Raw genomic sequence first — 25,914 nt, forward strand, 5'->3', positions numbered from 1 at the left:
CCAGCCTTCACCCATCACGGCGGGTATTGTTAGCCAACCTTCAGGCGTATCTGGGGTTCTTACGAAAAGATCCTCCTACCTGGGCCTTGTAAAAAACTCTGCCAGAAACTTACGGGCGCCCTGAGTAAACAGTACCCCAAGTCTGGTTGTCCCAGAGTCCAGTCTTCCAATGGAGAGGACTTACAGGCAAAACCTCGTGTCTTCGGCAGACGAGGCCCGGGTACCATACCATCTTGGGAGTCAATTATCGGCCCGAGGTATTGATCCGGTTTGTTGTAGCCCTTCGGCCCTCGCCGGGACCCGCATAGAGCTAAGTTTTACGTGACCATCGACCAGACACTGGCGAAAAAACTGAGGTGCCTCCCTAATGGGAGGGGTTATATAGGGGAGGAATTCTCTTTAATTGGGTCAACCAGTGTCCAATCACCAGAGGTGCCTATAACCCACTATGTAATGAAGCTCCTGTGTCCCGTGATGTATGATCAAGAAAGCATAGACTTTGTATAAACACTCATTGTAAAATCTTAAACCGGCCGGCTCTACCAAAGCACTTGTCCTTTGCGGGGGCCTATGAAATGTGGTGACATTAGCATGTCGCTCCACCCAATGCGTTTTGTCACAGATGACATCAGTCCCTGCCTTCAAGGAGATTACAATCTAAGGTCCCTAACTCACATACATACTGGGTCCAATTTAGACAGGAACACCAATTAACCTACTAGCATGTCTTTGGATTGTGGGAGGAAACCCACAGGGAGAACACGCAGACTCCAAGCAGCGAGTGTTATGATCGGGATTCAAACCAGCAACCCTTTTACTGCTAGGCAAAAGTACTAACCACTACACCACTGTACTGCAGTTAAAGCACTGCTGTGCTCGGGTGCAAAGGTGAATACCTAGGCCACACACATATACATAAACAGCATTCGGACCACACATGCAGGGGCGGACTGACCATTGGGCCACTCGGGCACTGCCCGAGGGCCCCATGCCACTAGGGGGCCCCATCAGGGTTGCCAGCCTCAGTAAAACCAGGGGCAGTATGTAAAAATGTGTGTTTTTTTTTTTTACATCTGTCTTTGAAATGTCCCTTACCGACATCCTTTTGGTCTAAAAATCCCGAGATTATAGCTGCCCCACCTCTCCAGGACCTTCTCAGCCAATAGAAACATGTCTGTGTATACTGTGTGATTGTATACTGTGTGTGTGTTTGCATATACTGTGTGGCCCCATAATCTCTGATTGCCTGGGGGCCCCATGAGTTGTCAGTTCGCCCCTGCACACATGTGAGATATCGCCACAAACATTATAGTGAGAGAGAGCAATAATATTAGCACCAGATCTCCTGTGTAACTTTAAACTAAAGATTAATAAAGTGTCCCCTAATGGAGATTTTTAAGCACCATAATTTGTTGCCATTTCACGAGTGTGCACAATTTTAAAGTGTGACATGTTAGGTATCTATTAACTTGGATTAACATCATCTTTTATTGAAAAAAATAAATAAAAGGGTATTATATTGTGTTTGTGTGCAGTAGAATTCAGAGTGTATTTTTTCAAAACTGTTTAAAAAAACGCTGCGCAAATATTGTGTGACATAAAAAAAAAAATTGCAAAAAAATTGCATTTTAGTCTATAAATATATTGGGGGTTTTGAGTAATTTTTTTTTTTTTTTGTATTTTTTTTTTTTTAGCAAATAAATGATGATTTTTACATGTAGGAGAGGAATGTCAGAATTGGCCTGGGTAGGAAGTAGCTAAAACCCAGCTGATAATGACTCTGCAGCTTTTTTACTTTTGTAAATTGCTACATAATGAAAAAAAAAGCGCTCCACAATAATACAAAATTTACACGACACCTCAGAACCCCAAAGGGCTTGACATTGAAAACTGGACGCTAAAACAAGAACTGAGATCTTGGGTTTATTGGCTGCTATGGATAGGAGCCCCATTTTGTTTGCTTTCTTTGCTCCTGTTTTTATAAATCAGCCCCACTTTTTTTGCACATTCATGGAACATATATATATATATAAAAGTGAAAAAAAAAATAAAAAAAAGGAAAAAAAAAATACAAAGTAATAACCAATTGTGCTCCATTTTTAAATCATCCCAGAACATGAACCTTGATTGGTTTGAAGAGACCCACAATCAACAGTTCTTGGCCACCTTTGCAAGTATAAGGATCACCTGTGTGCATAGCAGTCCCTGGCCAATCAGCATGAAGCCCCGCCCTCTCTCCAGGGTATAAATCTCAGGTCAGGGCTGAGGGTCAGTATTGCAACTGACCATCAAGATGGGTTTGTCTGGAGGAGGATTGGGCTTTGCACTGCTGTTGTGGAGTGTCAGTGTGTCCTGGTTGCTGTGTGATGCCAATGGACACTTTGAAAGCTCCTCGCTCCTCCACTGTGCTCCGGACAAGATGGAATTGTCCTTTTCTATACCTACTGAAGGGGCGACCTTTTCCCTGAAAGTGTTGGGTAAGTCCTTTTTTAAAAATGTGTTTTTGTTCTTAACTTGTTGTGGTTTAAAGGGTGGGAATTGCCAAAAGTAGGGATGCTGTTCCTACTAACTGGCTGGTAGCTCACAGAACATGGTGAATGGGAGTAGCAAATGGGGATCAGTGTGCTATTATCCAGGATAGGCACTAGAATGTAGCTAGAGTCCTGAGATATTAAAGATCTAGTGACTGGATGGGTATACCTACCTTATTACAAAGTGGAACTGAAGATTATTCTTCTTTACCGTCCCATTGGGGAGATTTTCCTTCACTTCCTGTACCACAGACACTACAGGAAGTAAGGGGGGGGGGGGGGAGAGAATGTCTGTCTGCAGGGGGCTGCTCCCTGGAGTCTGGTTTGAGTGGTTTTGCAATGAATAGGCTGCCCTTCCCATGATGCATGAAGATTGGTCTAGTGTGATTCAACAAGGAAAGCTGGCTATCGGCCTGGTTCTTCACAGGCTGGAAGCTCTCACGCTGGGTGTTTAGCCCCAGTACTTGAGATTCCAGTAAGCACTGGTATACCATCCAGCTGCTGCGGCATTCAGCATCTTAGAATTTTAACAGGCTGCTGGCCGTAGGGCTGGATGGTGTGCTGATGCATTTTGCCTGTATCAAAAACCAAGATCTTGACATGAACAGATGACTTGCTGTTTTGTTTTCTTGGGTAGAGGGATTAGAACATCTGTCTGTGCTGGTGCCGCCCCCACCCATTGGGGAGAGTAACCCTAGTTATCGTTATCTGTTGAAAGTTTAAAAAAACAAAACTGTTGTCTCAGGGGGACATCTTTGAATGGTAGTGCTAGTTCTGGGGGTCCCCAAGGGATTCTGTTAACTTGCATAGATTTCCTCACTTCCTGTTTTGGCTATGGGACAGGAAGTGGAGGGAAATCTCCCCCAATGGGACACAGATGGCAAAAAAATTACAGGGGTTATAACCCTCCCTTATTGAGGTATGTAGCGGCGGCTCCTGAAGAGCATGCGCTATGAGTTTTTCTAAAAGTTAAAGTTGCCGAAACTGCAGTTTGGTTAGGGTGCAATTATCTAAATTGGGCCTCAGCATCAGTCTGACTGGACTGTGAGATATTCAGCCTGACCACAGGGGGCACTGTCTCTTCTGTCAGGCATGGAACTGTGGTCTGGTCAGGTGCTTAAGTTCACTCCCACTGGGCAGGCTCCAAGAGTGTGTGTGTTCTTGCTGTGCTTTCTGGGAGAGGGTATTTAAGATGCAGATGTCACGGGGTTCTGGTCCAGAATGATGTGCTGACTTCATGGTCCTCATGACCAGCCCCTAGGAAGGCTATGGCCTGGGTTGCGCATCCACCCGACTTTAATGTCTCGGGGTTGGCTAGCCGGAGGGAAGGATTCTGAGGTGGTTGGGTACCGTCTCCGGTTCGGGAGAGACCCAGTGCATTTCAAGCATTCCAGGGGAGGACTCTTCAGAAGAACACCACGCATGGGTTGGCTTTCTTAGCAAGCGCCTGGAAGGGCTGAAGTAACCAAGAGAATCCGTTCTTGCGGATATCACTAAGCAGGCTGAAAGATCCAGGTATCCCACAACTGTTCTCGAGCTTAGCTTTCCTACGAGTTTCTACAACGTCTGTGGCAGGGACTTGTTCCTGATTTAAGCACCTTGTTGCCTGCTAGACCTTGTGAGAGAGGGACTCTCCAACCTGAGAGATGATCCAGCTGCGAATGGCTATTCTCTGGATGCAGTCAAAGTAAGCAAGTTCCTTAGCGTTTTATTTGACTTTGACACTAAGAGTACCTGAATTTTCCTTTCCAACCCTCTGATCCCAAGTTAGACTGTTCAATTGTCTGAGTTTTGCAAATAAAAATCCATTCAAGTGGATCTATAGTCTCAAGTTACTGGGCCATCTACCACGGGATGTGCAAGGACAACAGAAGGTAACGGTAAGCCCAAAAATTTTTCCAGCAGCTCCTTTGGGGGTTAGTGCTACAGGTACCTAATATAAACTGTTCAATCAACTTGACCATTTAATAAATGGGAAGGTATCTTGTACTAAACTTCAGTTACTTTCTGGCCTAGATCAAAATGATGTCATCACAGGGTGAGGAGGGGCTTTCTCGGCTAAGCAAATCTGCCTGAGCTAAATGCTACTTGATTCATCTGCTTAGTGTTACTAAACTTTTTTTTTTCTCAAGTCATCTTCCAGGACGGCACACCTGAGAGAGATGAGAGGCTCCTCCCTACAGGAAACACAATCAATCGACAGCTGTTTTAAGTCCCCACCCTTCCCCTTGATCCTCAGTTTTTGATTGTGTTTCTCCCTACACAGCGAAACTGTTTGTTTTTTTCCAAATGACCCGAAGCCTGGGGCTGGTGGTCTCCCCCTGGGAGCCGGACCACAAGCCTGGGAAGCCTCTGGGTCTGGTAGGATATTCTTGTCCTTCCTGGGGGGTTCCCCTATCTTTTCCTCAGGGCGGGCAGCAGAAATTGGAAGAGCCCCCCTGAGAGCTGAAGGACCCTGGGTACAGTGGTGTACCCAGAACTTCAGGGGCCATTATCCTGTCTCCCCCTCCTTACCTGTACAGGTGGCTGTTCAGACGGGGGTGCTGGCCATCGGTTCTTTCCAGGGGGATCTTGTCCCCGACTCCTGGGTCCCCGGTAGCTCGCGTGGGCTGCCGGAGAGGGCGTGGCAACAAGCACCCGTGTCATTTTCAAACTTCGGGAAAATGGCAGCGGCGTTCTTACCCAGGAGGGAAGGCTGAGAGTCAGTAGGAGCAGGCGCCCACATCCTCCTTTCTCTAGAGCGAGGAGGCACCAGTTTACTACGGTGGATGTCTGCCTTAACCACCTCAGATATGAAGATGGGAATGAGGAATGGAAGGCATTGCCCCCCCCCCCCCATGTATATAGACTGACTGGTACAGTGCAGGACACAGCCTAACCTAGCACCTCCCTATGGGGACAGCAGTTGGGGGGGGGGGGGGGGGAGCACTTTGGCGGCTATCCTCCTTGCGTGTGGACCATAAGGATGGAAAAGCAAGCCCGCTGGCTGTGGCAAAAAGAGGAAGACGACAACGGTGAGTACTTTACTTTCCTTTTGCCGTGGGAAATTAGCTGCAAAATCCCCAATTCCAGCCAGAGGGTTTCTGGGCATTTGAGATCTCACCTGGGGTCTGGATTCAAATAGCCCTTAAGCTTCTGCTAAAAACACCAGCTGCAGCCCCTCTTACATCAGAGAAGCTGTATGGTGGACAGGTGGTGCAGAGGAACGAGTGTGCCTAAACCACCTCAGATGAGAAAGAGGTAGGTAGGCCATTGCTCCCCCTTCCCCGTGTATATACTGACTGGTGCAGTGCAGAACCTGGGGTCGGGATACAAATAGCGCAGACACCACTGCTAAAACCACCAGCCACAGCTCCCTCTTACAGCAGAGACACTGTGGTTATCACAGCAGTAGGTTGCCAGCCTCTCCCTACATGCCCAGTTGTGGTACATTAGTAGGGATGAATATAGCATACAGAGGGGACCTGGTAGATACAAAGTTACTTACAGGCCAGGTATACCACTGAACAAGTTATTAATTGGGCAGTGGTTGGTGGATTCAGCAGCTCCCCTGGTCAGCAGGTGCACTAGGTTACCGGCCCTATTAGCCCAGCTGCTAGGAATCTGAAGTTGCTTCACAATGTTTAAGAGCTGACCTAACATTCAAGGATGGGCAGAGACCAAGCTACTGTGTGGCACAGTAGGGGTTCCCTTGTCACAGATCCTCCTTTTGGGGGTTGCCTGCTATAGTTAACTTTCATAAGCTCCAACCTCCCACTCCACCTTTACACTGTGTTTATATTATAGTGTAGGAGGTAAGAAGAAACTTTTTTTTTTTTTTTATTGGTTTGGGCTACAATCCACTCAGTGGCAGATCTAAAGGCGATTCACCATAGATCGCTCCCTACATCCTTTTAATTGAGGATTTTCTGTGCAAACCTATGCAAGAGCTACATAATTGATTGTTTGAAGCCTGCAAATAGCTATTTACCTCCCAGGCTAAACTGGTAACCACCTCTTCTAGAGAGGTCTTAAATTGGTCTCTAGGGCTGGGCTCATTGAGACTTTAGTTGCTAATCAGCACCACCTGGATATGTGCTGGCTAGCGTTTGCTCAGTCTATGGAGGTAAGGTAGGACAACAACTACTACTAATAGTAGGGTGTCCAACCATTTTAGGATCTGTTCCTTCTCTGGTGGTGAAGGTTTAGTATCTACAGCCCAGGCTATGCCTATGAAATAAATTGCCTGTTGGTTATTTCATAAAGGGATAGACCATGACTCCTCATTGGCTGCACACCAGTAGACCTCAGTAGTGAAGGTTTGTGCTTGCTGGGATGTTTTTGTGGCACAGCAGAAATACACATTGAGATTTGTGACATCTCTGCTCATAAGGACTATATTGCTGTACATCAGAAATGCACTGCACTGAAGCTTGTTTTCTGTCCTTTATATACTAAAGGTACTGCTTTGTTTGGCTACAGATCAGAAAAATACAACAGTGAAGGTGATCTGTACTTTCTGGTTTTGTGTTGCACAGCAGAAATGCACATCATTGAGTCTGGTGACATCTCTGCTCATAATGGTTATATTGCTGCACATCAGACATACACAAGATTGAGGTCTGTCTGTGGGGCTTTGTGTCCTGTTTTACTGCCTTGTTGGTTACTTATCAGAAAGGCAGCAGTGAAGTCTGATGGTCCTGATTTGAGTGGCGTTGTGCTGATTCAGACAGTGCTATTAACAGCAATGGCTGCCGAGTTTAAACATGCGATTTGACATGTTGAGTCGCATGACAAATCATTTCAATATGGATGTGCTATCTCTATTCATAGTGTTTTATTGTTGCACATCAGATTTATACAGCATTAAGGTCTGAGGTTTTTGTGTCCTGTATTACTGCCTTATCAGAAAGGCAGCAGTGAAAATTGATGGTTTGAATTTGTTGGGCTACATAGTAGAAATACAAATTGAACCCCTGCCAGGTGTAGTACATATACTGCCTTTGGTAATCCATGTAGCGCCACAAAGTGGTGTTGTGCTGATTTTAGCCATGCGATTTGACATGTTGAGTCGCAAGGCCAAATCGCTTCAATATGGATGTGCTATCTCTATTCAGAATTGTTATATTGTTGCACATCAGACATATACAAGATTGAAGGTTGTCTGTCCTTTTATGTCTTGCATATACTGCCTTATTGGCTGCATATCAGAAAGAACACAGCAGTGAAGGTTGCTTGTCTTTTTTCTGATTTTGTTTTTGCTGCTCAGCTGAGAGACACATTGAGGATGGTGGCCTCTCTGCTCAGTATTGGTATATTGCTACACATCAGACATGCACAAAGATTGAATGTTTGTGTCCTGTATGTCCTATATTTACTGCCTAATCGTTTGTATATCAGGCTAAGCAGTGTTTCTCATGGATCTACCTTTCTGCATCTTAGGGATACACAGCAGGGGTTTGTTGGCTGCAATCCTCCAGGAAGTCACAGCATTGGGGACCCCTTACTTGTTCGACCTGAAAATTGCTATTTGTTTTTTTCCCTGAGACCTGTGTAATCTTGAGGTCTGTGGATCCAGGAATCAGGGACTGCTGGTGTCGCACAGACACAAATGGTACCCATTGGAAGCCATAGTATATGACTTCTCATGCGTCTTGCAGTCCCAAGTCGCAGGTTGGGTCGCACGGGTGTGGGAACCCTAAACTTATCTGTCCCTTCTGATTGAGGTTTTGCTACACAGCAGGAATACTCATCATGGCGTTATTGTTTTATTTTGCAGCGGACCAGAAAGATTGCAGCTGTAAAGGCTGTCTGTCTTTTTCCTCAGTGTCTGCTTTTATGTTGTTGCACAGCAGAAATACTCAAGATTGAAGCTTGTTGTGTCTTTCTGTTTCAGAAAAACACAATGCTGCAGGTTGCTTGTGTCCTTTCTCAGTGTTGGTTCTATCTGAACTACACTACAGAAGTGCATGACAGAAAGGATTGTCTTGTGTTCCATATTTTTCCCTGTGGCATAGCAGAAATGCACAACACGGGAGTTGGTGTTCATATTAATCTTATAACTGTGGTGGTTTGTCAGAAATACACAACATAGAAGTTTGGGTCTTTCTGTCTTTATAGCCTTGTTTTGCTGTACATAGGTAAAGCACAACAGTAAAGGGGGTTCCTGTCCTTTCCGTATTTATATATCAGTTATGACCTAGCTAGCTGCACTAAAGAAATACGCAGCACTTAGGGTTTGCTTGTGTCTTAATGTTTTTACATCTTGGCAGCACATCAGAAAACCAGACTATGAGGACTGTTTGTCTACGTCTACGTTGAGGTTCAGATTTGGGTCTCTTCCCATATTTGATATATTGGTTTAGCTACTCACACTCAGGCACACAACATTGTTGTCTATGCTTGTGTCCTTTCTGTCTAAATCTATTGTGCCGTGCCCACAATCTATGATCATTTTATTTGTGATATTAATAGTACATGTATCACCTTTTTGTATTTCAGCCTTCTTTTCCATGGAGGGGCCAGGAGTTCGGGCTGCAGATGCCACATGTCAGAAAACCTTGACCACTTGCATTCAGGGATGCCAGAACCATTTCCTAGGGTTGAAGCCCTGTAGGGTTATGGGACACTGGAGGAAGGGGATAATGAATCGCCCTGTTTAGTAAGAACTTGGAGAGTTCTGTTCAGAGGAGTATTAGGGCCTGAGGATGAAGTATAAAGATGTATACCCGATCGAATAGGTTTCGGCTCGGTGCATGGCCTTCATTTTGCCCTTTTAGCAAAACTAGACGTAGCAATATGGGTAGTCTACTCCTGCTAGGGACTTTAATCTCCTGAAGAAGGCTCTCAGGCGTAAGTAAGGACATAGATTGGGCGTGCCTTAAACCCAGGGTTCAAGCTTCTGTTAATCTGTTTCCCTTAAGTAGGATCCCTTTAGTCTTTTGCTGACATAAAGATAAAAGGGAAGCAGTTTTATTTCCCTCAACAGGATAGTGTTAAGACAGGCCCTCTTATTGATTAATGTAGTGTCCTTGTCTTACACAGGTCTCTTATTTATCTTTTTAGTGGTTCTAAGTAGCACCTACAGGCATAATAGGCCATGGTTGTTAGATGTGTGAGATAGGCAACATTGCTAACCTACAAGTTTAACATGTTTTCTGATTCCATTTTTAAGAGCCCATTTCACCTAGATACTGCATCTGAAGCGGAAAAGGCAGGAACATCTGTGGAGCAGACCTGCAGATCAGCCGCATGATCCAGCTAAGATGCCTTCATCAAGCATATGAGCGTATGGAGTGGAGGTAAAGCTCACTGCAGAGCCAAGGTTCGCCAAGAGGGTTTTGCAGTGGCCCCACCCTAAGGTAGGCCTGAGGTACTTGTTTATCCTCTCAGGTGTGCCGTCCTGGAAGATGACTTGAGAAAAGTACCAGTTACTTACCGGTAACTGTCTTTCTGGGAAATCTTCCAGGACGGCAGGCCTACTTCCCGCCCGTTGGAGGAGGGAAAACTCTAGAACACTAGAAGGTGAGTACCTATGAGGAATGATTTCCCTTGTGAACCTGGTTCAGGAGCTACTTCTCTACAAACTGAGGATCAAGGGGAAGGGTGGGGACTTAAAACAGCTGTCGATTGATTGTGTTTCCTGTAGGGAGGAGCCTCTCATCTCTCTCAGGTGTGCCGTCCTGGAAGATTTCCCAGAAAGACAGTTACCGGTAAGTAACTGGTACTTTTTTTTTTTTTTTTCCTTCTCTGGAGCTCTACTTTTAAATGGTGAGTTTGTGGTGCTCAGATATGTTCTGCTTTAAAGTAGAACTAAAGGCTAGACTTGTTGTTGGGGGGGGGGGGGGGGGTTTATGTATAGAGCAGGAGTCTTCAAACTACATCCCTCCAGTTGTTCAGGAACTATAATTCCCATCATGCCTAGTCATTTCTGTGAGTGTCAGAGTTTTGCAAAGCCTAATGGAGAGGGTGAATGCTAACAGGGCACTGACAGATGTTCTAATCCAGAGGTCTCAAACTGGTGGCCCTCCAGCTGTTGAAAAACTACAAGTCCCATGAGGCATTGTAAGGCTGACAGTTAAGAGCAAGACTCCCAAAGGCAATGGCATGATGGGACTTGTAGTTTCGCAACATCTGGAGGGGCCCCCAGTTTGAGACCCCTGTTCTAATACCTCTACAAAACTTTTTTTTTTTTTCCCTCTTCTTTGTACTTTAAAGAGGCAGTTAACCCTGCAAGGCAAAGGCATAATGAGCTAGTATGCATAGCATACTAGCTCATTATGAATAACTTGCCTGAGATCAAAGCGGCCCTCGTTCATCTCCACCGCTCCCATGTATCCTGGAGTGACTTCCGGGTCCCGCAGCTCCGGCACTGTGATTGGCTGGAGCCGCGATGATGTCACTCTGGCACATGTGCTTGGTAGCCGTCATTGACAGCATCTTCCCCCCTTCACTTGCGGTGCGCCATTGTCTACGGCGCATGTGCGCTGTAGACAGGGGTGCCCTTATTTTACAACAAAAAAATCTCCTTAACCGTGTAGGTTTAGGAGATATTTCTTGGACCTACAGGTAAGCCTTAATCTAGGCTTGCCTGTAGGTCAAAGTGGTCTGTAAGGGTTTACAACCACTTTAAATGTTTGTCTAACAAGGGCTCTCCATGGTTTTGACGTTGCCACAATCTTGTGCTGACTTCAGAAGTTAATGTGACACTTGGTTTGGGTTAATGTGCCTTAGTAAGAAATAGACTGTTTTGTTCAGATTTCCAGGATGAATTTCAGGATCCCGCCAATGATTCTGCTTGTGGGATCTGGGTAAGGCATGGACCCAATAATGACACAATGGTGATTGCTGCTGCCTATGATGGATGCTACGTAAGAGAAGAGGTAAGCTTGACATCACAGACTTTGGCTTTTTGATACGGTCATTGGACAACTCCTTTCAATGTTCTAGCCAACCAATAGAATCCTTAAGCTAGAAACCTGTTCTTGTATATGCTATAAAAGCATTTCTTGGGTGTATGTATAGCCCAAACTTTAGGTCTGTAGACCAGACTGCCTAGGTTTGTCTCCTTAATGGCACTGTCCGGTAACCATTGCCACAAATGGGAGACCATTTGGTTGCTGCCAGAACAAGCCGTGATGGGAAATCAAATGGCAACACCTTTTCTAAAGGGATGGCATTGCCTTCAAGATATGTCTCCAGAAGCTTTCAATATTTCTCCCACTGATCACACAGCCTATGGCTGTTTACTCCTACCCCCCCCCCCCACCCCCCCTTTGAAAGGCAGTAAATTGGCGCAGTATTTCATAGGAGTGGAGACCCCTGGAGTAATGCATGGGTTTTTTTTTTCCTCTAGGATGGGGAATACATGATGGTTCTGCTTCTGGAAGAAAATTATGATGGTGCAGTTGACCAATACAAGACAGAGAAGAGATGTCCCATACAGAATGGTATTATGTCTAATCTTATAAATGGGGGGGGGGGGGGCATTGTCCCCTGGAACAAGAGCAGGGGGGGGGGGTTGGTGTTGGGGCAGGGTATGTCTTGCCTACTTGTTTCATGAAATTCTAATCTAAGAAAAATCTCTAGATGTACTACATGTTGTAAGCTCTCCTTTCTTGTATAGAAGCCCTGGATGCCCCCAGCCCTGATGTCTGCTCTGCCGTTGCTAAAGAGGACAAGCAGGCCTGTGCTGAAAAGCCTGTAACCAGTGACGCCTGTGCTGCAATGGGATGTTGCTACTCCCCAAATGATGTTACAATGCCCTGCTTTTTTGGCAACAAGTGTAAGTAGGATGTTGCTGGATGCACTATAGTTGGGTAGTATATCAGCCTGAACATACTATGGCCAGCCTGTAGGTAAAACCTAACGACCTGCTTTTTGGCAGGTAAGGTTTCTAGTACATTGGCCATAGCTAAAAGGCATTTTGGGATTCAACTTCATAATTGAGTGACTTGAAGGCCAGTCTAGAATGTTCTTGTGAAAACCGTATTTGCTCAATGGTGTCTTTCCAGCTTTGACAACCATTTTGGTCTAAGCCACACTTGATGAGCTTTCAGGTACAATGGATGACCCTCTGGGTGTCAAACTTTCTAGGGTCTGCGCTGTAGATTTTCTTGCAGTGAAGAGCACAAAATATATCTATAGATGTGAGGTAGATTAGACAATTCAGAAACTTAAATACTGCAGAAGGTACAACATCAGTGGCTAGATAATTGCATGTCTGATCTATGTAGTGACAACCCTATTTTGTTCTACAGTGACCACACAATGCACATTTGATGGCCTCATGGTGATTGCGGTGTCCAGTGAACTGGCCATGCCATCTCTGCATCTGGACTCCGTCAGGGTGATTGGATTGGACTCCTGCACTGGGTTGACAATTGATACTGGTAACTCCTTTGTGGTGTTCAGGTTCCCATTATCCTGCGCCACAGTGAATCAGGTAGGTATTGCAATACAGTATGAATGGCAGTCTTATGCTTATGGTGCTAGTAAGGCTAACTTTGCACTTTATTATACATATGACATTTGAGGCCTTAGGACTGTTTTCAGTTCTTGGACTGTATGAACTCTTGGCTACAATTTTGGTGTTAGAGCTGTGAGATTCATTGGTGTAGGTGAATATTGGTTCAGCTTCACCCCAAACTGGTGAGATGATGGCACCTTTGCACTTCAGTATTGCTTGCTTCTAAAGATCGTTGTGATGGAACTGTCCAGCACCTAGCTTGGGTGCTTCCTCTAGTCTGGAATCGGGTACTATAGCTGAGCAGCCAAAATACTAGATGGCACTCTTTCCCTACTCTTTGTCTGTTCCCTACTGCAGTAGTTATTAATTTGGAACCACTAATCAATATGAGGATAGGAGTTGCCTATCATCAAAATATCCATTTCAATTAAAAAAAAAAAAAAACTCTCACAGATTAGGTAGAACCTGATCCCAATGCAAACTGAAAATGGGTATATAGCTAAGGAACAGCCAACAAACCTTTAAGCTAGGTGACTCAGTGCCCACCTAGACCGTTGAGCACCAAGCCCACAACCCTGGATAAAATGTATATTACACATCATAAGCATAAATGTCCCACAATGACTCAAACAAAGTTAATTGGTCACAATATTGCATCTCCAATAGATGGTCAGACAATGGCTGACAACTTGACAATGGGATGCACACAAATGATGGACATGCTTAACGCCTTAAACAGACTATAGCAGGAGATCCCAGTATCGGTTTCTTTGAGCTGATCATATTAACATCTGCTCAGTCTAAAGTCATTGCTGGTTTGGGCACAAGAGAAACCCAATCTGTTTCAGGGAGACATGGACCTGGATCCAGAGCAAGACTACTCCATGGGTCAACCCAGGCACGCACACCTCCCCGTAGAGTAGCTTTCCCTTAAAAGCCAGGGCCCATAGTCGGGCAAGAGGCCACCCTGAAGGGCCCTCAAAGCCCCTGCCCTGGTTGGGTCAATCCAGTCTAACACAATTTTTAAAGCTGGCTATAGACCAGCTATAATTCAGCCAGTTTAGAATGGCTGTTCCCTTCATGAGTGATGTAACTATTGCCTTCATGAACTGGCTTAATTGGTACTCCAATACTCTACTGCACCCTCAACCCTACTCCCTATGCTTATCTAAAACCTGCTTAACAGACACTTCTGTAGGTTTCTTGTGGTGTCCAAAAAGCCACCAAATGTATTTAAATATGATACAAAAAGCTGCAAAGACTTATGGTGGGTGGCATTGCATTTTAAAGGCTCACTGACTAACTATTCTGGTTTTGGTATTCACCCAGGTGCCCAATGGTCCAATGAACTATGTAGCCACTATTGAAGCTGGTAAACAAATACAAACATGGCAAGGATCTTCTATTACTAGGGACAGTACAATAAGGTAAGAATGGCAATCCTGTTGCGCATGATTGGAGGCGGGGAGAGCAGTGTTGAGCACTAGATCTAATACTGTATTGTCTTTCTAGGGTGACTGTGCAGTGCCACTTAATTCAAACTGGTATTGTGCCAGTGTTGCATTTTACAGTCAACACTCTGCCACCACCTCTTCCTGTCAGTACATCTGGTCCTCTTGAGCTGGAGATGAGGATTGCACAAGGTGAGAATACAAGTCTTTGGCTTCCTTGAAGCAAGCCAACATGTGCCTATTGGTGTAATGCATGGGTATTGAGCATTCTGAACAAAGGTCCAGTTTACTTCACTCTGGGGGAGGGGGGTGCTGGCATGTGGTCAGTGGGAGTAGAAAATGCCCTAGTAAACAATGCACCTTCATTTACTATTAGGGAAAGTAATGTTGTGTCAGTGGGGGGATTAATGCCCAAAGGGCAACAGATCAGAGACCACAAGTAATGCAAAATCTAGAGTCCTTAAAGGAAAATGTGTACTAATGGACTTCACATGGTCATGGCCCTCCTCCAAAATGGAGATCCTTTTGGTTTGCCTTTAAACTTTATGTCGACTGCCCATGCATTTTTTTATCTAGGTGGAATGACTTCTGTGCTCCTGCAATATTGGATATCCCAGGAGGCTTTGGTCTAATACAGCAGTTAGAGGGGGCAGAGCGTGTGTAGTCGGTATGACAGCTGTCTGAACTGGAAGGGACAGCTGGGCTTTTGACAGCAGGTGACACAGGACTAGGCTTGGAGTGGCAGGGAAACACTGATTTGCAGGCCTGAAGCCTTTTTGCCACCAGAAGGAAGACTTTCCTGTGTTTGTAACAGCTAGGCTTTCCTCCAATTTAGAACAAATGTGTAAAAGTGCCATACCAGTCTGACCATGCTAGAACCTTCTGCTTTTAAAGGGGGGGGGGGGGGGGCTGGCTTCCCCAGGGTTGAGATATTTTGTTTGTCAAGCAACAGGAACCTCCTCTTCAAGGGTCCCTGAACCCAACCACTTAAGAACATAACAAATGTGTTGCATATAAGGGTAACAAGTTTATAATGTAATACAGATCTCAACTATGCCTCATACTACACGGATGCACAGTACCCTGTGGTCAAAGTGCTCAGAGACCCAGTCTACCTGGAGGTTCGCATCATCGGCAGAACAGATCCAAACCTGGTCCTTGTCCTAAATGACTGCTGGGCCACCAGCTCTGCCAATCCCACATTCCTTCCTCAATGGCCGATCTTGTTTGACAGGTGGGTAATCTGTAGAATGGAAGTTATCCCGTCTACCCTGTGCAGATCTCAATTTTGAATTTGGTTTTTCAGTTGCCCTTTCAATGGAGACAACTACTTGAGCCAGCTGATTCCTGTTGGAGCTTCTTCCCAGGCTGTACCTATACCAAATTACTACCAGCGCTTTGTGGTCAGCACCTTCACATTTGTGGACTCCACCACCCAGCTTGCACTTGATGGCCTGGTAAATGAATAAAATTGTATATACATTTTTGTTTTCTAATGCGTTGCTGTGAAAATGTGTATATATATATATATATATATATATATATATATATATTTTTTTTTTTTGTGTAAACTTGTCTTCAGGTATACTTCCACTGCAGTGCTTCCGTTTGTGTTCCATCTGCCAGGGACAGTTGTGTGGTTTCTTGTGGTCAAAGGAGAAGTGAGTATTTTTATAGCCAGGTGTCGGGACTGACTGGTGGCAGAATCTTCGGGTTTTTACAACCTTCTTTAAAGAACATCTACTACGGAATATTAAACTTAATCCTCTTTTTAGGACGACTGGCTGAACTTCAGTCTCTGAAGAACACGGTGACTTCTCAAGGACCAGTTGCATTTGTTTCTGTGGATAATAAAGAAATCCTAAAACTGGAAGGTAATCAATCTGGAGAGGGGGGGGGGGGGGGGTTGGCTTCAGTTGAGATTCAAGACTTAAAAAAAAAATCTTCTTCTCTCCTAGGTACTGATCCATCAGATCATTCCACGTTGGACCTGGTTAGAGGACTAGCCACTGCTGGGGTTGTTGGGTCTGTGGCTGTTGCAGTTCTAGGCCTGTGGATCTACCGCAGGAGTCAAACATGTAACCTTAAAACTGTGAATGTTTAAATAAACTATTTTTGTAAATCTGTCTCTACTAGCTTTATTCCAAATGAATTCTGTTCCAGAAAGGCCTAAAATCAGCTTTGTGGCTTGCATTTGAAGGTGGGCAGGAACTTCTTCCCAACAATACAGACTGTTATCCTTAATGGGTTAGGGTAGGACTTTTGCTTGCTAGGCTATGATCCTGCCGCAGTAATACCACTGAGAATTCACCTTGAGTCAACTGGGGGACTCGCTCATGCTGTCCCTGTTGCCTATTAGAAGGTTGTAACAGTAAAATCTACTTATTTTCTTTTTAATTTGGTGTGGCTATTACTCAATGGGGGGGGGGTGTTCCATTCTAAAACTAGAACGATCTCCTCACTAGATTTCAAGTGCCTGACAGAGGTGCGCTACTTCTAGCCATAACTTTGGCTGGGGTAGGCTTATCTCCTGGTTTCATCCACTTGGCTTTTTTCCATCCTGGGCTTCCTCAAACCTAGCCTCTTTCTAATGGCTTTATTAGCCATATGATGGCTGAACTTTTATATTTTCCCAATGCAATTATGGGAAATACTATAAAATTAAAGCTGTTTTTGCCTCTAATACCAGGGGGTATTCTATTGGGTAAAGAAACATGGCTAACACTTGCCAGTCTTTGCCACAGATTGTAGTCATGCCACTAGGTCTAAGCCTGCAACTGATCATGAGTGGCAGGATATGGAATTGGGGCTTTCTGATGGGGCTTTTAATGTAAAGGAAGATCTTGATGGTGACAATTGATAAAGGTACTTAAGTGCCCAATTAATATGGGGGGACTTTTTGCACCCCCCCCCAAAAAACTATGAAAGTGTGTGGATGTTTATGCTCTGATGTGCCGTTCTGTCCTCCACAGATATCTGTTTAGGAAGGGGTGTTTCTTTCTGTGTTGGAGGCACTGTCTGATGTGGGAACCTGCAGTAGTTAGAGGAAGTAAAGGGGAAAAATAAACACACCCTGCAAGGCAAAGGCATAATGAGCTAGTATGCATAGCGCACAGTGTCTTCCTTACTGTTTCTGGATTGTCAGCCCTTCTGCAGAGCCTCATAAAGCTAGTCTATGGAAAGCTTGCTAATGGACACTTGCTATTCAGCAGCTCCAGTCGGGGCACACTGTAAACTGGGCCCTTGCTCATGCCTTGGCTGGTAAAACTGTGTATTTCCTGCCTTGTTCATGGAGCAAGATGACCAGCAGGTTGCCACGGGTAGTCAAGACACTGTCAGAGAATCCTTGCACATGGAAAGTTGGACTCAAATTAATTTTTTTCTGTTACTGGACCAATTTAACCCTCTTCAAACAATACCAAAAAATTTGCAGGTTTTTTGTAAGACTGCCTAAAATGGTAGATGTACCTGCAATGAAAATATATGCACACTTTCATTTTTGTCTTTTCATTCTATGATTAAGCTAGGAGCTTCTTGAAAAGGTGTGCAAATTGAATAGGAACAGAGCAGCAGAATGTCTTAGTGATCAGCACCTTGCAGTACTGGGTTGCTCAAAACCCCACCAGGATGTTTCTACCCATTGTAGGATGTCAGATTAAGGCACTTGTGGGAAAGATGTTTTCCAGCACGGTCACCTGATTGGTTGACTTGGCTGTATACATGGAGTTGCCATTGGAGGATGCTATGTCCTTAAGGGGTAGAATCAACTGTGTTTCTTTGGGGGGGGGGGGGGTGTAGTGTCTTCCGGTGGTAGCTTTGTTGGACTTGTCCCTAAGGGGTATATCTGTCTGCAGTTGGTGCCTGCCTTAACCCTTGCCTCTCTTCCAATGGAAGCTGGGATGAAGTATAATCTTGAATATTGCTGACAATTGGGTCTGCATTGCAAGAGTTTAAACTGTCCCCTTCAAGGGCTAGCTTTATCTTGATGGCAAATGGTTGGAGATGCTTCTACATGTAAAACAATCTTGGCTGCATTGACAGTCTAAACCAGGGGTCTCAAACTGGTGGCCCTCCAGCTGTTATAGAAATAAGTCCCATGAGGTATTTAAAGCTCAACTTCCACAGCCAGAGGCATGATGGGACTTATGGTTCTGCAACAGCTGGAGGGCTACCAGTTTAAGACCCTTGCTCTAAACAAGCCTTTCTCAACCTCTTCATCACAGAAGAACCCTTGAAATAGTTCTTTGGTCTCAGGGAACACCTGCTAAATATTAGAAATCTACAACTCATGATACATTAGTGTGGTGGTCATTGGGAAGAATTACCTCCTTACAGATGGCTAAAAAGATCAATGGTGTCAGTGGGAACTTGTCTGGAAGGCAGAAATTGCTCAATGCTGAAGGAACCCCTAGCGACCTCTGCAGGAACCCTGGTTGAGAATCGCTGCTCTAAACAGTCCCCTTTGAGGGCTATTCATTAAATGGCTAGGAATAATTCTACAAGTGGGACAATCTTGTCTACATTGGTTTCTAAACAGTCCCCTTCAAGGGCTAGCCTCATTTGACAGCTAAGGTGTTGAGTCTGGCCTCCTGCCTCAGAGTACATGTCTGCTGAAAGGCACTGACTCCAACTGCACTCCTCTTTAAAACTCCAAGCTTGTTCCTGGAGTCCAGAAAGAATTGAGGGACCTCAACCAAGTAGTCAAAGAGCTCCACTTCTGGGGGAGAGGTTGCTTACTAGCCTTTCATATTTGTGCCACTCATGTGTATCTTATGGTTGCTCCTAAGTTTCGGGGCCCCCATCCACCATTTCAGGTCTGGTTTCAGCCGCTCCAGAGATTGAGACTGGCTCTCCATGGAGAGCCAGTTAACGCATCTGAAATGCAAATTGGATGCGGGGGAAATTTACACTAGTGTGAACAGTCTAAGCCTCTGGCTGTGCCAGAACCATTAGCTTTAGCAGCAATAGACAAGTTCTGCTAGCCAACATGGTTCTTACTATCTCTAGAGACAGCAACCTCCAATACCAGCAGGTGTGGCTTTTTTGTTTTGTACTATTGTTGCTCAGAAGGATGCCTATTGAACTCCCAGAGATGTCTTCTGACCTACCTGTCTTCTATATGGGTTAAGATGTCATGCAGCATATGTCTGCTGGTTGGGTTCTCGATTGGGTTCTCAATCCAAACTTCATCTAGACAGGGATTTCTGTCAAGTGTATACAGAGGGAGTTTTCAGGAGATTGGCTGGCTAGTTTTTCAAAAAGTGTCCTGTGACTCCCACCTTAATCTGTCATGGTTCAGGATCGTTTTTGCCACTAGAGCATACTGTTGGGTAACCATGGCATCTCAATACCTGATGCTCAGGACCAAGGTCTCTCCCTATATTGAGGTGTGCTCAATGGAAATGACCTGTCTTGAGGGGGTTCTCTAATGTTTATCATGCACCCAGTGATTCATGTCTTGGAAAAGGCAGATGAAGCCTTGGTTGCTCGCACAGTAATAAATCTGTGCTCCCGAGTTACTGCCAGTAGAACTGTTGCAGTTATTTTGATCATTCTAGTTTTCTGGTCAGCCCTCTCATGCTCCTTTTTGTCACCTGACAGGAGGCTTTTTAGTCTTCATGAGGCTGGACAACATTACAGTGATGTCCCACATCAGGGGTCAGGTCCGAATTTGCAGGGTCAGTCCACTGAAGAGGTAGAGATGGCTGGAGTAGAATCTCTATCTCATTTGAGTCTACATATAATTTATGTGAAGAATCCATATTTTGTGGCCCAGTTGGTCAAAAAGGGGTTTATACATTCAAGTTCCAAGTAGATTTTTATCTCTGGACAAGATTTCAGAGTTGGATCTGGTAGCATCTCCTCACTGTTACAAGCTGTAGAGCATTTCCCTAGGAGCCTGGGCTAAGCAATGGGTGTAGATGTTGTGTTAGATTAGGAAAGTTCTCGCAAGCCATTTGGCTTCAAGTTTGATGAATTTTATTTTTGTTGGGGGTCTGTTGCTGAAGATGTGGCAATTTTTGCAGTAATTCCCTTTTGGCCAAATAGACCTTGGTTACTGCCTTTTGATACTGGGGTATCAGATTGAAGTCTTTGACAGAAGATCTCTTCCTAGAGAAGAGGGCAATATCCCATCTTTGTTCATCTCTTCCAGTTTCTCATTATGGCAGGAAGAGACTGACCCCCAGGCTCGGCTGTTTCTCTAAGCTAATATCGCTAAATCCTACAAAAGGATTTAACTAGAGCTTGTTCAGTTCAGACTGCATTGTTTTCTTTGCTTCAGTTCTAGTCAAGTGCATTCCAGACTTCAACGGATCATAAAGCTGAGGGTAGATTTCTGCAGTCGTATCCAATGTTTCATGGGTAGACTTATGCTTTACTCATCCAATACTTTGATGGGGGGCTGCATCTGATATTTGAAAGAGAGCCAAAACTCTAAGTGGGTTTTGTTGGCTGCTGGGGGTCTATTGCTGCTGGCTGTGGGATCTGTTATATTGCTTTTCTTATTACTAAATCCCTACCAATTACTTAGCATGACATTGATACTTGTCTCTGTATTCTAAAGGGGTCCTACTGGGAGCTGGTGGATCTAAGGCCGCGTACACACGCGCGGACTGTTCGCCCAACCTTGTTCGGCAAACAGTTTGTCAAACAGTCCGCTCAAAATTTGCATGAGCGGACTTGCCCACACACGAGCGGACTGTTTCAGCGAACTGTTTGCCAAACAGTTCGCTCAACTTTTGAAATGAACGGACTCGCCCACGTAAGGCGGAGCCAAGTCCGCCCATTTCGAGCGCGTGTACAGGTAGGCGGGGCCCGCGAAGGAGACGTCGCGGGCTCCGCCGCCTGGAATGGGCTTAAAGGGGAACCCCAACGCCGAAAAAAATCGGCGTGGGGGTTCCCCCAAAGTCCACACCAGACCCTTGTCCGAGCACGCTACCCGGCCGGCCAGGAAAGGGGGGCGAGCGAGCGCGCCCCCCCTCCTGAGCCGTACCAGGCCGCGTGCCCTCAACATGGGGGGTGCCTTGGGGAAGGGGGGGCCGCGCGGCCCCCCCACCCCAAAGCACCTTGTCCCCATGTTGATGAGGACAAGGGCCTCTTCCCGACAACCCTGGCCGTTGGTTGTCGGGGTCTGCGGGCGGGGGGCCTATCGGAATCCGGGAGCCCCCTTTAAGAAGGGGGCCCCCGGATACCGGCCCCCCACCCTATGTGAATGAGTATGGGGTACAATGTACCCCTACCCATTCACCTGTGAAATAAAGTACAAAAAAAAACACAACACATGGAAAAAGTATTTTATTGCACAGCTCCGGGGGTCTTCCGTCTTCGGGGGTCTTCTCGCCGGACTCCTCCGCTATGTGTGTGTAGCTCTTTTGCTAGCGGAGGAGTCCGGCTTTCTTCCTCCCCGCCACCGGCCTCTTCTCCCGACTTCGGGGGTCTTGTCCCCCTCTTCGGTTCTTCTGCCGGGCCACCGCGCCTTCTTGTAGCTCTTTTACAGGCGGTGGCCCGGTCTTCTGTCGCCGCCGCCGCCTTCCGTTCTTGTTCTTCTTCTTGTTCTTCTTCTTGTTCTTCTTCTTGTTCTTCTTCTTGTTCTTCTTCTTGTTCTTCTTCTTGTTCTTCTTCTTGTTCTTCTTCTTGTTCTTCTTCTTGTTCTTCTTCTTGTTCTTCTTCTTCTTCTCCTGGAGATGTTGACTCGACGAGCTCTCCGGCCGGAATGCCAGAGCCGCGCTGTGCGGTCACTTATATAGTGACAATGGGGCGGGGTCACATGGTATATGTCACATGGGTTGGTCACATGGTGACCCCGCCCCCTTACGATGTCATAGTCCCCATGTGACATCAACCCATGTGACCAACCCATGTGACCAACCCATGTGACATATACCATGTGACCCCGCCCCATTGTCACTATATAAGTGACCGCACAGCGCGGCTCTGGCATTCCGGCCGGAGAGCTCGTCGAGTCAACATCTCCAGGAGAAGAAGAAGAAGAAGAACAAGAAGAAGAACAAGAACGGAAGGCGGCGGCGACGACAGCGGCGACAGAAGACCGGGCCACCGCCTGTAAAAGAGCTACAAGAAGGCGCGGTGGCCCGGCAGAAGAACCGAAGAGGGGGACAAGACCCCCGAAGTCGGGAGAAGAGGCCGGTGGCGGGGAGGAAGAAAGCCGGACTCCTCCGCTAGCAAAAGAGCTACACACACATAGCGGAGGAGTCCGGCGAGAAGACCCCCGAAGACAGAAGACCCCCGGAGCTGTGCAATAAAATACTTTTTCCATGTGTTGTGTTTTTTTTTGTACTTTATTTCACAGGTGAATGGGTAGGGGTACATTGTACCCCATACTCATTCACATAGGGTGGGGGGCCGGTATCCGGGGGCCCCCTTCTTAAAGGGGGCTCCCGGATTCCGATAAGCCCCCCGCCCGCAGACCCCGACAACCAACGGCCAGGGTTGTCGGGAAGAGGCCCTTGTCCTCATCAACATGGGGACAAGGTGCTTTGGGGTGGGGGGGCCGCGCGGCCCCCCCTTCCCCAAGGCACCCCCCATGTTGAGGGCACGCGGCCTGGTACGGCTCAGGAGGGGGGGCGCGCTCGCTCGCCCCCCTTTCCTGGCCGGCCGGGTAGCGTGCTCGGACAAGGGTCTGGTGTGGACTTTGGGGGAACCCCCACGCCGATTTTTTTCGGCGTTGGGGTTCCCCTTTAAGCCCATTCCAGGCGGCGGAGCCCGCGACGTCTCCTTCGCGGGCCCCGCCTACCTGTACACGCGCTCGAAATGGGCGGACTTTCCGAGCGGGAACAGTCCGCTCATTTCGAAAGTACAGCGGACAGGCCCACACACGAGCGGACTGTTCGCTCAAACACAGTTTCAGCGGACAGTTTTTCGGAATTTCCAAAAGATTTTGTCCGTCCAACTGTCCGCTGAAAGCCCACACACGAGCGGACTGTCCGCCCAAACACTGTTCAGCGGACAGGGTTGGGCGAACAGTCCGCCCGTGTGTACGCGGCCTAAGGGTAGTGCTTGGAGATGCGAAATTGACTCAGATGGAAGAATATCTGCACCTATTCTGAGGAAAAATCTTTGTGCAGGATCACCCAGGGTAACTGGTTCCATGCCATTAATATTGGGATACTTTTGAGCATGCTCTAAAGCTACAGGTTTTTATAATTTAAAAAAAAGTCCATTATACAACAAAACTCAAATCGCACAAAGCATTTCCGTCAATCAACCCCACTAAACAGCAACTAAACACGCACACAAACATTTGCGCCTACCAGATTATACTTTAGCTATTGCTTAAGACCCTTATATCAAATTTATTAAATTCTTCCCATATAAAATTTAACAGCTCTTAGAAAATACTGGTTAGCTTCAATTTAATTATTACACCTTTTTCGTGTGTGTGTATATATAATAGTATACTCAACTGACTGTTCAAAGCCAGATCAGATTTTCACTTTTTTTTTTTTTTTTTGGGCTCCTCCTATGTTTTGTCAATTCCTCCTGTCATAGATTAATCACTTCAACCCATTGAGCTATTCTTGGCAGATGATTTGGTGTGCGTCCTTTAATCAGACTAGCGAACCATATTTTCTGGGACCGAGAAGAACCTGAAGTCAATATCCGCAGTCCATCTAAAGGGAGTGGACAATCATCTAGTGGACTTTCTAAGCAGATATCAAGTGTAAGAGTCAGAATGGTCAATAAACAGGGGAAGCTTCCAGCTAATGGTAGAGAAATGGGGCCTTTTAGAGGTGGTTTTGTTCACAATCAAATGCCAAGGTTCCAGTGTATTTCTTACTAAAAAGAAGTAGAAGACAGGAATAGAAGTCTTGGCCCAGAAGTGGGCATTTTGCCTATGCTACACCTTCCTGTTCAAGCTTATTCCCCTGGTCCTGAGGAAATTTGTCCAAGAGCGCATCACAATGATCCTATTGCTCCCGTGTTGGGCGAAGAGGCCTTGGTTTTTCACGTTATGCCTGGCAGAAGAGCCTCAGCAGATCCTTCCTCTTGGGCAGCATGAGCGGTCTCAGGCCCAGTTCTAGTACCAAAAATACAGACCCTAAAGTTGTCAGCTTGGTGTCTGGGGAAAGCCTCCTGAAGTCTAAGGTGCTCTCGGAGAGGGTCGTAAACACAATTCTTTCCAGTAGAAAGAAGATAACCCAAGCAATTTGTTACATTTTGGAAAGTTTTCTGTTTATGGTTAGATACCAAGAAGGTGTCTGTAGGAGTTTTTACAAGACGGTGCACACCAATCACTGGCCATTAGTACATTAAAAGTGCAGGTATCGGCCTTGTGGTGTGTTTGTTTTTTTTTGTTTTGTTTTTTTATATTTAGAGCAACCTCCTGGCTTTAGACCCACTAGCTAGCAAGTTTTTTTTTTAAGGGGGTTAACCAGGATTAGACACTTTCCGTTCAAAATTCTGCAAAAATGGGGCCTGTCAACAGTACAGCAAGGTTGGATAAAATGGTCGCAAAAGGAGCTGTCCTTTAAAATGGGTCAAGCTCAAAACTCTCTTTAGTGGCCATATCCACAGCCAGGCGCATTAGCAAGCTGCAGGCACTTGCCATTAAGGAGCCTTTCCTGTAAATATTTGAACATAGATTGGTATTGCGTACAGACCAAGGGTTTTTGCCTAAAGTAGTGTCAAATTTCCACATGACCTTGTTCTGCCTTCTTTCTGTGGGTCCGAAACCAATCCAAAAGAAACACACTGCATGTGAGAGCCTGTGTCTTACGGTATATGGAATTGTTAGAATTAGAAAATCCAATGCTCTATTTATTTTGCATTCGGGGCAAAAAACTGGGGTTCCAAGCTTTGAAAGACACAATCACAAGGTGGATTAAACAAGCTATTGAGGAAGGTTACAAGATTTTACAGAAGGAATGTCTTCTTTTTTCTTTCTCCCCCATGGCTCACTCCACACGGCCACAATCGACGTCGATTTTTGTCCAGCAGCAACATGGTCAAGCTACTTGACTTTCATTAAGCATTATAGATTGGACCTTATCTCAGTGCAAGACCAAGCTTTTGGGAGAAAAGTCCTTCAAACGATAGTCTCCTCCAATTTCTCTCCCCCCTCCCCCCCCCCCACAAAATTCTCATTGATCCTCTCTAGTGCTGTCCTAGACTTATCGGTAACTTTGTTTCTAGGAGTAGTCCAGGACAGCAGGGATTCCTTCCCTATATGCTGTTATAACTTTGGATGAGTGTTTTTGTTGCAGAAGCCATTGCGGGGAGGTTCTCGGATAAAGATTGGGGAAGAGGGATGGAAGCCGCACTTTACGGATTTGAATTTTGTGTTTTCTGCCTCCAGGGGTGGTGCCTATCTCTCTAGTGCTGTCCTGGATAACTTCTAGAAACAGTTAGGCCCCTTTCACACAGACGATCCGTTCAGGTCCGCCTGTCAGTTTTTCAGGCGAACCTGAATGGATGCTCCATAGAGCTCTATGGAGCGTCGGATGTCAGCGGTGACAAATCCGCT

At 45.9% G+C, this 25,914-nt stretch overlaps 1 protein-coding gene across 1 annotated transcript; it reads left to right on the top strand.

Moving 5' to 3' along the window:
• The first annotated feature begins 2,275 nt into the window (after positions 1-2,275).
• On the top strand, positions 2,276-16,555 carry LOC143990022 (zona pellucida sperm-binding protein 4-like). Its single transcript, XM_077490261.1, has 12 exons — positions 2,276-2,477; positions 11,268-11,392; positions 11,866-11,959; positions 12,136-12,294; positions 12,770-12,954; positions 14,308-14,405; positions 14,491-14,621; positions 15,474-15,663; positions 15,736-15,886; positions 16,012-16,090; positions 16,205-16,303; positions 16,388-16,555. Exons 1-12 carry the CDS (start codon positions 2,294-2,296, stop codon positions 16,531-16,533), a joined length of 1,641 nt encoding a protein of 546 aa, XP_077346387.1. The 5' UTR covers positions 2,276-2,293; the 3' UTR covers positions 16,534-16,555.
• Positions 16,556-25,914: the final 9,359 nt, after the last annotated feature.

The sequence above is a fragment of the Lithobates pipiens genome, unplaced genomic scaffold (assembly GCF_037356315.1).
Source record: "Lithobates pipiens isolate NorthernLeopardFrog02 unplaced genomic scaffold, aLitPip1_a1.2 Scaffold_18, whole genome shotgun sequence".
Lineage (NCBI taxonomy): Eukaryota > Metazoa > Chordata > Amphibia > Anura > Ranidae > Lithobates > Lithobates pipiens.

Excerpts from the sequence above, each read along its gene's own strand:
- LOC143990022 (XM_077490261.1), top strand. The coding sequence starts at position 2,294 with ATGGGTTTGTCTGGAGGAGGATTGGGCTTTGCACTGCTGTTGTGGAGT. Across the intron at positions 11,393-11,865 it reads GATGCTACGTAAGAGAAGAG|GATGGGGAATACATGATGGT; the intron begins GTAAGCTTGACA and ends TTTTTCCTCTAG. Across the intron at positions 14,622-15,473 it reads GGAGATGAGGATTGCACAAG|ATCTCAACTATGCCTCATAC; the intron begins GTGAGAATACAA and ends AATGTAATACAG.